General features: G+C 38.1%; 1 protein-coding gene across 2 annotated transcripts in view; it reads left to right on the top strand.

Annotated features, from left to right (window-relative positions):
* The window catches only part of API5 (apoptosis inhibitor 5), a 37,103-nt gene that overhangs the window by 7,471 nt on the left and 14,338 nt on the right, over positions 1 to 15,294 (top strand). For both annotated transcript variants that reach the window (XM_079930090.1, XM_079930089.1), the window contains exons 2-8: positions 6,775 to 6,936; positions 8,031 to 8,124; positions 8,621 to 8,686; positions 9,199 to 9,350; positions 10,582 to 10,788; positions 11,724 to 11,828; positions 12,945 to 13,034. In XM_079930090.1, the coding sequence (XP_079786216.1) occupies positions 6,775 to 6,936; positions 8,031 to 8,124; positions 8,621 to 8,686; positions 9,199 to 9,350; positions 10,582 to 10,788; positions 11,724 to 11,828; positions 12,945 to 13,034 (876 nt within the window). The remainder of the gene's footprint in view (positions 1 to 6,774; positions 6,937 to 8,030; positions 8,125 to 8,620; positions 8,687 to 9,198; positions 9,351 to 10,581; positions 10,789 to 11,723; positions 11,829 to 12,944; positions 13,035 to 15,294) is intronic.

Raw genomic sequence — 15,294 nt, 5'->3', positions numbered from 1 at the left:
CTCTTGTGTTTCTTGCCTATAGAAATTCCTTTAGCATTTGTTGTAGAGCTGGTTTGGTGGTGCTGAATTCTCTTAGCTTTTGGTTGTCTGTAGAAGTTTTAATTTCTCTGTCAAATCTGAATGAGATCCTTGCTGGGTAGAGTAATCTTGGTTGTAGGTTTTTCCCCTTCATCACTTTAAATATGTCCTGCCACTTCCTTTTGGCTTGGAGAGTTTATGCTGAAAGATCAGCTGTTAACCTTATGGGGATTCCCTTGTATGTTATTTGTTGTTTTTCCCTTGCTGCTTTTAATATTTTTTCTTTGTATTTAATTTTTGATAGTTTGATTAGTATGTGTCTTGGCGTGTTTCTCCTTGGATTTATCCTGTATGGGACTTTCTGTGCTTCCTGGACTTCTCCTTGGATTTATCCTGTATGGGACTTTCTGTGCTTCCTCTGCTTCCTGGACTCCTTAACTATTTCCTTTCCTATATTAGGGAAGTTTTCAACTATAATCTCTTCAAATATTTTCTCAGTTTCTTTGCTCATGTCTTCGTCTTCTGGGACCCCTATAATTCGAATGTTGGTGCGTTTAATGTTCTCCCAGAGTTCTCTGAGACTGTCCTCAATTCTTTTCATTTTTTTTTCTTTATTCTGCTCTGCAGTCGTTATTTCCAGTATTTTATCTTCCAGGTCACTTATCCGTTCTTCTGCCTCAGTTATTCTGCTATTGATCCCTTCGAGAGCATTTTTAATTTCATTTATTGTGTTGTTCATCACTGTTTGTTTGCTCTTTAGTTCTTCTAGTTCCCTGTTAAACACTTCTTGTATTTTCCCCATTCTATTTCCAAGGTTTTGGATCACCTTTACTATCATTATTCTGAATCCTTTTCCAGGCATACTATTTCCTCTTCATTTGTTTGTTCTGGTGGGTTCTTTCCTTGCTCCTTCATCTGCTGTGTGTTTCCTCTCTTCTCATTTTGCTTAACTTTCTGTGTTTGGGGGTCTCCTTTGCACAGACTGCAGGTTCATAGTTCCCGTTGTTTTTGGTGTCTGCCCCCAGTGGCTAAGGTTGGTTCAGTGGGTTGTGTGTGCTTTCTGGTGGAGGGGATTCGTGCCTGTGTTCTGGTGCATGAGGCTGGATCTTGTTTTTCTGGTGGGCTGGTCCACGTCTGGTGTGTGTTTTGGGTTGTCTGTGGCCTTATTATTTTAGGCAGCCTCTCTGCTAATGGATGGGGTTGTGTTCCTGTCTTGCTAGTTGTTTGGCATAGCATGTCCAGCACTGGAGCTTTCTGGTCGTTGAGTGGAGCTGGGTCTTGGCATTGAGATGGAGATCTCTGGGAGATTTTCGCCATTTGATATTACGTGGAGCTGGGGAGTCTCTTGTGGACCAATGTCCTAAACTTGGCTGTCCCACCTCAGAGGCACAGCCCTAACACCTGGCTGGAGCACCAAGAGCCTGTCATCCACACGGCTCAGAATAAAAGGGAGAAAAAAGAAAGAAGAAGATAAGATAAAATAAAATAATTAAAATATAAAATAATTATTAAAAAAGATTTTTTAAGTATTTTAAAAAAAAAGAAAGAAAGAAGAGAGCAACCAAGCCAAAAAACAAATTCAGCAATGATAAGCACTAAAAAGTATACTAAAAAAAGCACAAAAAATGGACAGACAGAACCCTAGGATAAATGGTAAAAGCAAAGCTATACAGACAAAATCACACACAGAAGCATACACATACACAGTCACAAAAAAAGAAAAAGGGAAAAAAATATATATATTGTTGCTTCCAAAGTCCACTTCCTCAATTTGGGATGATTCGTTGTCTATTCAGGTATTCCACAGATGCAGGGTACATCAAGTTGACTGTGGAAATTTAATCCGCTGCTCCTGAGGCTGCTGGGAGACATTTCCCTTTCTCTTCTTTGTTTTCACAGCTCCTGGGGTTCAGCTTTGAATTTGCCCCTGCCTCTGCGTGTAGGTCACCTGAGGGTGTCTGTTCCCGCCCAGACAGGATGGGGTTAAAGGAGCAGCTGATTCGGGGGCTCAGGCTCACTCGGGCTGGGAGGAGGGAGGGGTACAGAGTTCGGGGTGAGCCTGCGGCGGCAGAGGCCAGTGTGTTCCATCAGTCTTAGGTTCGCCATGTGTTCTCCCACGGAAGTTGTCCCTGGATCACGAGACCCCTGGCAGTGGTGGGCTGCACAGGCTCCCGGAAGAGGGGTGTGGATAGTGACCTGTGCTCGCACACAGGCTTCTTGGTGGCAGCAGCAGCAGCCTTAGCGTCTCATGCCCATCTCTGGGGTCCACGCTGTTAGATGCGGCTCGCGCGCCCATCTCTGGAGCTCTGTTCAGCTGTGCTCTTAATCCCCTCACCTCGCGCACCAGGAAACAAAGAGGCAAGAAAAACTCTCTTGCCCCTTCGGCAGCTCCAGACTTTTCCCCCGGACTCCCTCCCAGCTAGCCGTGGTGCATTAGCCCCCTTCAGGCTGTGATCACGCCGCCAACCCCAGTCCTCTCCCTGCATCCGACCGAAGCCCAAGCCTCAGCTCGCAGCCACGCCCGCCCCGGCGGGTGAGCAGACAAGCCTCTCGGGCTGGTGAGTGCCGGTCGGCACCGATCCTCTGTGCGGGAATCTCTCCACTTTGCCCTCCACACCCCTGTGGCTGCGCTCTCCTCCGCGGCTCTGAAGCTCCCCCACTCCGCCACCCGCAGTCTCCGACCGCGAAGGGGCTCCTAGTGTGTGGAAACCTTTCCTCCTTCACAGCTCCCTCCCACTGGCGCGGGTCCCGTCCCTATTCTTTTGGGTCTGTTTTTCCTTTTTTCTTTTGCCCTACCCAGGTACGTGGGGAGTTTCTTGCCTTTTCGAGGTCTGAGGTCTTCTGTCAGCATTCAGTAGGTGTTTTGTAGGAGTTGTTCCACATGTAGATGTATTTCTGATGTATTTATGGGGGGGGGAAGGTGATCTCCACGTCTTACTCTTCTGCCATCTTGAAGCTCCTCCTTCCTCCTGTGTTCTCTTATACAGGAGTATATTGGCTCCTAAGTGTGGAAGAGTGTAAGCTTTACTGACTTATATTTCATGAAATAGCATTCTTTTGGTACTTTTTTTTGGTATGCTTAAGCTAAAATCACAGACCAACCAAGTTCATAATCACTCAAAAATAATGTAGAAGTGTTAACAGTTTAACACTTACATTAAATTCAAACTAAGTTTATTAATTGAATCTGAGGAAGGAAGTAGTATAGCTTAGCTTACCCATTTTCTTTTTATGTCATACTTGAGAAATTTGTTGAAACTACATCCTGTCTTCTCTTTCTTCTCATCCCCTCTTCTTCTGCTTTATTTCATGAAGGCTGCATCCTGGACCCAAACGTCGCTTACCCGGCACGTCAGTGACCACTTATGCATATCAGTTGTGATTTGACAATCATAATTGCAAGGTTTTTCTTTTAGAATGTGTCTGCTGAATGTGGATCAAATTGTAACTGACTTTTTTACTTGAAAATATCTTAGAGATTGCTCTAGAGTTTTCTCCTTTAATTAGAAATTAAAATCACACATAAATACACAGCTTTAGAAATCCATTAAAAGTATTTACAATTAAAGTTTCTTGGGCTTCCCTGGTGGCGCAGTGGTTGAGAGTCCGCCTGCTGATGCAGGCGACATGGGCTCGTGCCCCGGTCTGGGAAGATCCCACGTGGTGCGGAGCGGCTGGGCCCGTGAGCCATGGCCACTGAGCCTGTGCATCCGGAGCCTGTGCTCCGCAATGGGAGAGGCCACAACAGTGAGAGGCCCGTGTACCACAAAAAAAGAAAAACAACAAAAAAAGCTTCTAATTAGGATCATTAATTTATCCAGCTAAAATATAAATACAACTGTTGGAAAAGCAAAGATACACAGTGCTGTGTAGTATTTGAAACATTTTATTATGGTTACATTCCTACTTGTTACTAAATCACTATGATCACTGCAAATATCACTTATATCTGGTTTCCTACTTTGAAAAGCAGAAGTAGTAATTACTTTAAGGAGATTTCTGTTAAAAAGTCCTGTCCCTGTACTACAGTTAAAGGACATAATTCAAAAAGCTGGCAAGGAAGAATATAATTTTATTTTGCATTTCATAAAGGATAATTAGTTGAAGTCTATTGTAATGTCTGTGAAATTATTTGATAGAACTGATGCCTATTAATGATAAAAACTTTGATTTCTATTATGACTATGTTAAAATGTCTTAACTTTCCAAAGGTCTTGCTGTTTAATATACTACATTTCAATTTATATGCCTGTGTGGAGACTGTATTTAGGACTCAAATTTTACCTTTGACAATCCTCCATCTGGCAAGCTTTTCTTTCTCTCCTCCTTTGTTAATTAAGATCTCAGGACACTAATTTGAAAGATTCCAATTAAAGAAGCTTGGTATTAGGCACAGATCTTGACTTAAAAGGCTATCAGAACCACGTTCAGGTCCTGGATCTGCTACTTAACTAACTATATGTGGTTCTGGACAAATTATTTCACTTCTCTAAGACTTGGTTTTCTCATCTGAAAAACAAGCATAGTAACACCTAATTCAGGATTATTGTGAGGCACGTACAGAAGGCATTCCACAGTTCCATGTAGGCTTTCAGTAAGTGTTACTAATAATCCCTTTTTATTCTATTCCACATTTTTTTCCCTTGGTAGGGGGATGGTTGTTTTAAGCAGGGATCCTTCATTTAATTTTAGACAGTGAATTTTAGACAATTCAAAGGGGGTTATAAGTAAAGTCTGAAGTTTGAGTTACAGAAAATTGGATTGTGATACTCTGCAAAAACTAAGGATGTCAGACTGCTCAATACTTCAGTTTTATGAAGTCTTCTAGAAGCTATGAAGCAAGCCACAGGAGTGTACATTGGTAGAGAAGTCAGCCATGATTTTTTTGAACCTTTGCACTAAAAAGTGTATAATACACTTTTTAAAATATAAACTTATTTATTTTTGGCTGCGTTGTGTCTTCATTGCTGCGTGTGGGCTTTCTCTAGTTGCGGCAGGTGGGGGCTACTCTTCGTTGTGGTGCATGGGCTTCTCATTGCCGTGGCTTCTCTTGTTGCAGAGCATGGGCTCTACGTGCACGGGCTTCAGTAGTTGTGGCTTGTGGGCTCAGTAGTTGTGCCTTGTGGGCTCTAGAGCGCAGACTAAGTTGTGGCGCACAGGCTTAGTTGCTCCGAGGCATGTGGGATCTTCCCGGCCCAGGGCTTGAACCCATGTCCCCTGCATTGGCAGGTGGATTCTTAACCAATGCGCCACCAGGGAAGCCCAAAAGTGTATAATACACTTTTGAAGTAGTAACTCCTGAAGACTGATTTTGTGTCTGCATTTCATAAGGAAGCTAACCTTATTCACAGAAATTTCTGTTATTTAGGGGGTGGTATTAATGTTTAAGATAGTAGAAGGAGTTGTCATTAATCGGTTTGATGGAATTTGTTTATTAGAAATAATTTTTAGAATTTGTTTTTTTAGATAGGTTGGCAATATATGAACTTTTAAAGTAATCTAGTAATTATGCAGATTATATTAAAATGTGTACCTTTAGAAGATCTAATTGTGATCATAGCCTTTTGATACATGGAGCACTTTATTTCTGATTATTTTTTTAAAATAATGTCCTTGGGACTTCCCTGGTGGTCCAGTGGTCAAGGCTTTGAGCTTCCACTGCAGGGGGCACGGGTTCGATCCCTGGTTGGGGAACTAAGATCTTGCATGCCGTGTAGGGTGGCCAGAAATAATGATAATAATGTCCTTAATTGAGATCCCACTGAACCTAAATAACTTTTCATCATGCGATATATTTTTTCACTTAACACAGTATATTGTCCATGAGAAGAATTATCACAAAACTAAATTTGTGGTAATTCTCTAATCCATTTTCTGTTCTTTAGTTTTCCGCTCTTGATGGCATAAAGCAAGCTCACTTATCTAAAGCATTTAGAGAATTTCTTTATACAGAGTAAATACATATTTGGTATTTGTATTATGTTTAAGGTTTTCCAGGAATTAAAAGTATTGTGTAGCTGTGATATTTATTACTTTGTTTGCCAGCTTGATCCATTTAATAAAAGGACTGGTTTGGAGGCAAGTGTGTAGGGGGGATTGGGAACTTGTTGATTCTTCACATTATGAGTATCTGAGGGACAGCACTTCTGAAATTTTTTTTAAAGGAAACAAATGAGCTTTGAATGTATTATTTTAATGAAAAGTTAAATATGTGATATTAGCATCTATCTTCATCGAAATTGGTTGGCCATATAGAATGAATTACTGTTTTTATATCCTAAAATGTGAGGCAAAATAAAGCTTCCTAACCTTCCTGGTATTGCTTAATTTCAAGAGTGTATTCTCTCTACCTTCTGCAAGGTGGTAATTGGAAACATAAATATATTTAAGTAAATGTAACACAATTCTTTGAGAATTCTATTATATTCATTACAAATTTTTAAAGCATGATACAATCACAAGGCTAGGGTCAGTAATCAATAGAATAAAGAAGTGTTGGTACATAACAAACTTACTTGCTTTTTCCACTTAATATTAGAGTCATTCTTCTCCTTTCCCAACTCACAAATAATAACATGGGGGACAGGGAGCAGATAGTAGGAAGGTAGCTGTCAAATTTAAGCAGTAAAACTCCAAAAATAAGCCCATTTCTTAGCCTATGTAAAATTTAACTAATTTAAAGGAGACTCAAAGAAGTTTGTTTAGCTTCCCATCCTTCAAAATTGTGTTTCTTTTCTACTTCATTCTTTCTTTCAGCATAAAGATGCTTATCAAGTGATATTGGATGGTGTCAAAGGTGGTACCAAGGAAAAAAGATTAGCAGCTCAGTTTATTCCAAAATTCTTTAAGCATTTTCCAGAATTGGCTGATTCTGCTATCAATGCACAGTTAGACCTCTGTGAGGATGAAGACGTATCAGTAAGTTTACGTTTGACACTTTTCAACAAGTTTTCAGACGTTGCTTTTGCCATTTTCAGATATTTTCTGCGTGTACCTAATATAACTGAAGTACCAATCATATCAGTGAACAATAAAATACTGCAGTGTGGCCTGGTGTGACAACATACCAAGGCTTAAACCTACATGTAAGAAAATATATTAGTTCTTTCAACTGTGAAAAATCTGTACAATCACATAATACTTTGTTTTGCTTATTTGTTATCCACTGTTGAAAATGGTTGTGGCTCACATCTTTTCCTTAGATTATTACGCATTGTGCATATGAAATCAGACTAGTGTTAGTCTGTAGTCAATTTATGCTTGCTTGGATATTTAAAATAATAATAGTATTGCAGCATAAAATATAGTTTTAACACCCCTAAATATTTTGCATAGCAGAAAAATAATTTACCTGTGAAAAAATTGTATGTGATTACTAGACTAAAAAGAAATAGTTTTTGCTTGGAACAGAATTAACCATTAGCATTTCTGGCTGCTGATACAGGTTCCTAAGAATTTTCAACTATTAGCCCCTGGCTTTTCAAATGAAATCATTGAATCATGATTTCATGCATAATTTGTTAGATTTAACTCCCTTGCACTTTTATGTTAAACTAGATAAGCCACGATCGCATATTTGGAATGAAGTTCACAGAATGTATTCACAAATGTATTAAGTATTAAGTAGTACTGAAAGTTCTAAAGTAAATAGTTATTAGATATGACATTGACACTGTAGCCATTCTTGAGGGAAACAGTATTACGTACCCACAGGTAGTAAAAACCCAACAGTTGTGTATAATCAGCATATAAACTGTTGTTTATAATCTCAAATCTGCCTACTCCAGATAATTGTATTTAATGTCCCTTTCCACCACATTTTGTTTTAGTATTCTGTGAAGCTTTGAATATTAAATTGGAGTAAATTATTTCTAAAACTGCTAAAAATCTCATATTTTTGCGACTCATATGCCCCTATATGGTTTGTCTGTGGTTTTTGTTTTCTTTAAAGGTTGAGGTTGTTTTTATTTATGATAGTATTTGGTTAATTTTTTGTTTGAAATTATGTTCAGATTCGACGGCAAGCAATTAAAGAGCTGCCTCAATTTGCCACTGGAGAAAATCTTCCCCGAGTGGCAGATATATTAACCCAACTTTTGCAGACAGGTAAGGAATTTTATTAATACTCTTTTATCTAAATATAAATTCTCTCTGAAATAATGACTCTGTTTTTCTTAGCTTTTTTTTTTTTTCTGAAGGTGCTACCTCTGATAGAAATTTAAATTCTCTTTTTTATTCAGTAGTTTGAAGCTTACTGACTTGTGATTATCTAATTTCTGGTTTTGTTTTGAATTCTGTTTATAAAGGTATAATGACTGGATTCTTTGGGGAATTTTTACTCACCACCATCCCCCCCCCGCCCCCTAATTTCGTGTAGTTTCTCAATTGTACCATCTTAACATAAGAACTTTACAGGTACACTAGATCAGGTTCTCTACCCTTACAAGAAAGATGTATTTTCTTGGTACTTGAGAGAAATGCTTAGTTATATGTCTCCTCTCAATGTAATCTGTGAGAAACTATGTTGAGTCTTAAGTTTGAAAATGAAGCAGATGATATTTTTCATTTATTTCATACATTGTACCACTTTTTTTCTATCCAGATGACTCTGCAGAATTTAACTTAGTGAACAATGCCCTATTAAGTATATTTAAGATGGATGCAAAAGGTAAGGCCACTTCTTGTTCTGAATTGTGTTTGATGTCCTAAAAAATTGGGGAGTTTGGTAGTACTCATTAAGGATAAAGTCTGGGATTCACCCAGATGTCTGTTTCATAAAAATTCTAAGTACTCTCCAAAAAAAGCTTAGCTCAAGATGTTTGTGACTCGAAAAACCAGCAGAAATAATTGCAAAAACAGATCAAACTTTTCCCTTAGAAGTCTGTTGGAAAAACTCCCTTTGCCACTTTAAAGAAATTCTTCCAAAATACCTGAGTTTATTTATTATTAATAGTGATAGAAAAGGAAAGTCATGCTCAAGCTGATTCTGAATCCGTGAACAAAGCATATGGTCACTCTTATGGTTGGGGCTTTAGAAATTTCAGACAGTTTAACCAGTATCAGTGATATTCAGGAAGTTTATTAATTCACTTGAAAAGAAATACTGTAATTCAAATTAACTTGAAAAATTTCATTCCTATATAGAATTGACTTGCTACATGCAACTGTTTTGTTCTGCAGGGACTTTAGGTGGCTTGTTCAGCCAAATTCTTCAAGGAGAGGACATTGTTAGAGAAAGAGCAATTAAATTCCTTTCTACAAAACTTAAGACTTTACCGGATGAAGTCTTAACAAAGGAAGTAGAGGAACTTATACTAACTGAATCCAAGAAGGTAAGCTTCGGTTATCTTTTAGTGAACTTCTCTAATGCACAAGAACATATTTGAAATTAGCCGTATTCATCAGTGCTGTATGTAGCTTGTGTATAAGGTGATATATCCCATAAGAACCACCGTAGAACTTCAAGATTTTCTTATGTTGTGCTTTGCACTTTGGTCACTTGTAGTGATGAATCAATGTGTTAATTTAAAGGGTTTGATCACATTTAAATCCTTTGTGGTGTTATCCTTAAAATTTATGCATTCATCAGGAAGGAATCATTTCCTTCAGGAATTTTTACCTAATTCCCGCCCTTCCTCCCTGATTTTAGGATATTCTCCCATAGTATTCTGGATCATTTCAGAATGAAACTGAAGTCACCTTGAAATGACCTGTTGTTTCATCCTATCCCATGACCCTATAAGCTCTAGAGACCATGCTTATTTGTGCTCCCAGCGCTGGCATAGTTACAGTTGCTAAGATTTGAAAGGTGCGTCACAATTAACTTTTCATTCATACAGTGCCAACGTTTGGGAATAATTTATTTTTATGTGTTGAGGAAAATTCAAAATTTTCTCTAATAGCACCACTCACTTGCTTATTGATAAGATTTCTTTAGTGAGAGAGAAAGGAGCAGCATATTTCACCTATGTCCCAGCTAGTTGTCTGGTGGGATACGTCATGATTGCTTGCTCCTTTGGTCAGTGAACAGAAAGGCTTAGACCTACTGATATGGAGCGCTTAAAATTTGCATGGTCTCCTGTTTTGTATACAATTACCATATTAATGTGAATGAGGCTGCTTTTAAATATAGGGAACTGAGTCTGATTTAACAGTTTATTGCCACATTTTCTCCATCTTTTTTTGGCTATCACCCCCTGAAGAGCCTTTTTAGATATTTTTTCCCTTAGCCACTATCCCATGAAACTTTAATACCACAGATATACTGTATATCTGTTTATGTACTGTATGTATATCTGTGCTTTATATGTAAAAGAAGAGTAAAATTTTCCAAGAACCAAATTTTGTTCCATTGGAAACAGTGTAGCGCACCATTGAAAATGCGTGGCTTATTCTGAAGCTAACTTGACTGAAGCCTGAAGTTGTCCTCTCTTCAGTATTTCAGGAACATTAGCAGCAAACTGACTTTGCAAAACAAATATGCTGTGCTGTTTCAGTATTGATGTTTCTTTCCCATTCAAATGATAAAGATACTAATAACTGTTCTGAATCGTCTCTTTCCAGGTCCTAGAAGACGTGACTGGTGAGGAATTTGTCCTGTTTATGAAGATACTATCTGGGTTAAAAAGCTTACAGACAGTGAGTGGAAGGCAACAACTGGTAGAGTTGGTGGCTGAACAGGCTGATCTGGAACAAACCTTCAACCCCTCGGATCCTGACTGTGTGGACAGGCTTTTACAGTGCACTCGGCAGGCGGTACCCCTCTTCTCTGTGAGCTCTTTGTTTTATATACCTGGTATTTTGATTACTCTGTTAGCTTAAAATTCTATAGATACACACTTGAGCATTCTTCTCAAACCTTTGTATAAAAGTATTAACCCAATGGAGCTATTATTTATTTTATGGAGGCCTAGGTGAAGAGCCCAAAGCAGCAAGAAATTTCTATATAGTCTTGCTTAGGGACTTTTTAAAAGTCTTGAGATTTTGCATCATATTTTATAGTTTCACTGAGTTTTTAAAACACTTAGTTTAGTAATTTAAATTTTTTTTTCCTTAAATTTTTTGGATTGTTGTTGTAGGTGTATTTGCTCTTTATCTCTGGCTTTGTGCTTCCTCTGGCCATGAATCTTCTGAGATGTGCCTAGCACAGTTTGAAAAACACAATTTAAAGGAGCTGTCCTGGTACTTCCCTGGTGGTACAGTCGTTAAGACTCAGCACTCCCAACGCAGGGGACCTGGGTTCGATCCCTGGTCAGGGAACTAGATCCCACGTGCATACCACAACCAAGGAGCCTGTGAGCTGCAACTAAGGAGCCCGTCTGCCGCAACTAAGACCCGGCACAGCCAAATAGATAAATAAATGTTTTCTAAATAAATAAATAAAGGAGCTGTCCTTCTAAAGGGAGAATGTACAGTCTAAAATTCAGCACTAAAGTTTCCCCCGAAATTTGACCTGAGAATCAAATAAGAGTTGAAAGATGTATAAAAGTCCCAATGCTCCAGATTACTTTGCAACAAAGTATATATTGTCTATTGAGGTTACTCCTGGGGTGCTTTGGGGTATGCACTCTGTTGTATTTTAGCCACAGTACTTGGTGCTTTGGTACTGAGCATTTGTCTATTGACATTCTACTGTTTGGGAGAATATAATGTATGTATATCTATATTTTTTTTTTGACAATTCAGTGTTCTTTGGATTTTTACAGAAAAATGTTCATTCCACAAGGTTTGTGACTTATTTCTGTGAGCAAGTTCTCCCTAACCTCAGTTCCTTGACGACCCCAGTGGAGGGTCTTGATATACAGTTGGAGGTAAGAGAAAATTTCTGCTTTTAGCACTGAAAAGTCATTCCCGTATTTCAACATAAATGTAACCACTAACTTTGATCTGATTTCTAAGAGATTTAAGGCCTGGTGGTGGCTAGCTAGTAACCTCTCCCAGGATTAATTACATAGGAATGCTTTATGGATTCATTGAGAGTTTGCTACAGTAGGAAAGCACCGCCTATAGTTTTCATTATAGTCTAAGTCTCTGCCTTTGTAGCCTTAATACTTTTAAATACGTTGTTCAATTATGACAGTTCCTATCTCTATGACTGATAGAGCCAGATTTAACTGATTAACACAAAACGTCCTTTATCCGTTCTCCAATAGAATTGACTACTCTCTATCCCCTTTATATCTCAACTGTGATGTACATATACATTTTTTTTGCAGCATATAAAATACTCACATTTTTCTCCCCAATTTAACCTTATTCCTCTCTGAATCCTCAGAATCTAATGTAGAATTCTGAAGAGCACCTAGTAATGATTATTGAATTGAAATATGGAAATGTATGTGCCATTTCCTTCATGGGTCTTTAGGATAGAGAAGAGTCTCACTGTGTACTTACACTGTGGTTTCCTTCACATGTCCTGGGTTTGGCTTATCAGACTGGAATTGAGTAAAGCAGAGATGAACCTAAAGAATAGTGGCAATTACTGATACTTTGAGTTAGTATCCAGAGACTAAGTTTGATAGCAAAGGAGGCCCATCCTAAATGTTAGTAAATAATTCTTTGCTGTTAAGAGTTCTTGCTCATTGTCTCTTTCTTATACATTGTTAACCTGTAGCAGAAAGTGTATATTCTTTTCCTTACCAATTCTCACAGATATATTGAGAGTCATGAGATCTGGGTTTTAGAGTCTGCCCTGCCATTCACATACGTTGTGACTTTGCCAAGTGACATAATCTCTCTGACCCTCAGTTTCCTCAACAGTAAAATAGGGCTGCATCTCTAAATTTTTTTTCCAGTTCAAATGTTATGATTCTGTAAAAGCCTAACTGAAAAATAAGCAGTATTAAATAGTTATGTAGAATAATTATTATTTTATAACCCTTGCTCATTCAAAAAGAATGCTAATAACAGTGAATTGTGTGTTTTAGGTATTGAAACTGTTGGCTGAAATGAGTTCATTTTGTGGTGACATGGAAAAGCTAGAAACAAATTTAAGGAAACTGTTTGATAAGTTATTGGTAAGAACTTTTTTCTTTCCTTATGGCATAGTCAGTATAGAGCCCCAAAGTCTAATAGTGTAGTATTAATTTCTAGATTATAGAGAACCAGATTTTGAAATGATTTAGATAATAATTGTAGTGTTGTTAGCTGCGCAGACAACACGTCTACTTTAAAAATAAAATCTGTTTTAATCTTACGCATTTCTTCTGTTGTTGATGCTTTAGAGAAAATATAATACAGGATTTATATAGTAAGTCTTTCTGCTATTCCTTTATCAAAATATTTTAAATGTTTGCACCAGATCACCATCAAGGTTGCTGCTCAAGGCCAAATGGCTTTAGCAACCTGGAAATAAAGTCATTAATCATAATTGTGGAGAAAATAAGCCATCTTTTTTAGTTTTTAATTGGAGTATAATTGCTTTACAATGTTGTGTTCGTTTCCACTGTGCAATGAAGTGAATAAGCTATATGTATACATAAAACCCCTCACTCTTGGACCTTCCTGCCAACGCCCCCCATCCCACCTGTTTAAGTCATCACAGAGCACTGAGCTGAGCTCCCTGTGCTATACAGCAGGTTCCCACTAGCTATCTCTTTTACACATGGTAGTGTTATTTATGTCAAACCTAATCTCCCAATTCGTCCCACCCTTCCCTTAGCCACCATGTCCACATGTCCGTTCTCTACCTCTTCATCTCTATTCCTGCCCTACAGATAGGTTCATCTGTACCATTTTTCTGGATTCCACATATATGCGTTAGTATGTGATATTTGTTTTTCTCTTTCTGGCTAACTTCATTTTGTATGACAGACTCTATCTAGGTCCATCCACCTCAGTACAAGTAACTCAATTTCGTTTATTTTTATGGCTGAGTAATATTCCATTGTATATATGTGCCACACCTTTATCCATTCATCTGTCGATGGACACTTAGGTTGCTTCCATGTCCTGGCTGTTGTAAATAGTGCTGCAGTGAACATTGTGGTACATGACTCTTTTTGAATTATGGTTTTCTCAGGGTATATGCCCAGTAGTGGGATTGCTGGGTTGTATGGTAGTTCTATTTTTAGTTTTTTAAGGAACCTCCATACTGTTCTCCATAGTGGCTGTATCAATTTACATTCCCACCAGCAGTGCAAGAGAGTTCCCTTTTCTCCACACCCTCTCCAGCATTTATTATTTGTAGATTTTTTTGATGATGGCCATTCTGACAGATGTGAGGTGATACCTCATTGTGGTTTTGATTTGCATTTCTCTAATGATTAGTGACGTTGAGCATTCTTTCATGTGTTTGTTGGCAATCTGTATGTCTTTGGAGAAATGTCTGTTTAGGTCTTCTGCCCATTTTTGGATGGGTTGTTTGTTTTTTTGATGTTGAGCTGCATGAGCTGCTTGTATATTTTGGAGATTAATCCTTTGTCATTTGGTTTGTTTGCAAATATTTTCTTCCATTCTGAGGGGTGTCTTTTCATCTTATGTTTTCCTTTGCTGTGCAAAAGCTTTTAAGTTTCATTAGGTCCCATTTGTTTATTTTCGTTTTTATTTCCGTTACTCTAGGAGGTGGATCAAAAAGGATCTTGCTGTGATTTATGTCATAGACTGTTCTGCCTGTGTTTTCCTCTAAGTTTTATAGTATCTGGCCTTACATTTAGGTCTTTAATCCATTTTGAGTTTATTTTTGTGTATAGTATTAGGAAGTGTTCTGATTTCATTGTTTTACATGTAGCTGTCCAGTTTTCCCAGCACCACTTATTGAAGAGGCTGTCTTTTCTCTGTTGTATATTTTTGCCTCCTTTGTCAAAGATAAGGGGACCATATGTGTTTGGGTTTATCTCTGGGCTTTCTGTACTGTTCCGTTGATCTATATTTCTGTTTTTGTGCCAGTACCATACTGTCTTGATTACTGTCGCTTTGTAGTTTAGTCTGAAGTCAGGGAGCCTGATTCCTCCAGCTCCATTTTTCTTTCTCAAGATTGCTTTGGCTATTCAGTGTCTTTTGCATTTCCATACAAATTGTAAAGTTTTTTGTTCTAGTTCTGTGAACAATGCCATTGGTAGTTTGATAGGGATTGCATTGAACCTGTAGCTTGCTTTGGGTAGTAGAGTCATTTTCACAATGTTGATTCTTCCAATCCAAGAACATGGTATATCTCTCCATCTGTTTGTATCATCTTTGATTTCTTTCATCAGTGTCTTATAGTTTTCTGCATACAGGTCTTTTGTCTCCTTAGGTAGATTCATTCCTAGGTATTTTATTCTTTTTTTGCAGTGGTAA

The sequence above is a fragment of the Stenella coeruleoalba genome, assembly GCF_951394435.1.
Source record: "Stenella coeruleoalba genome assembly, chromosome: 8".
NCBI classification, from domain to species: Eukaryota; Metazoa; Chordata; class Mammalia; order Artiodactyla; family Delphinidae; genus Stenella; species Stenella coeruleoalba.
Note: the sequence above shows the minus strand (reverse complement) of the source record. Positions and strands in the feature narration are given on the sequence as shown.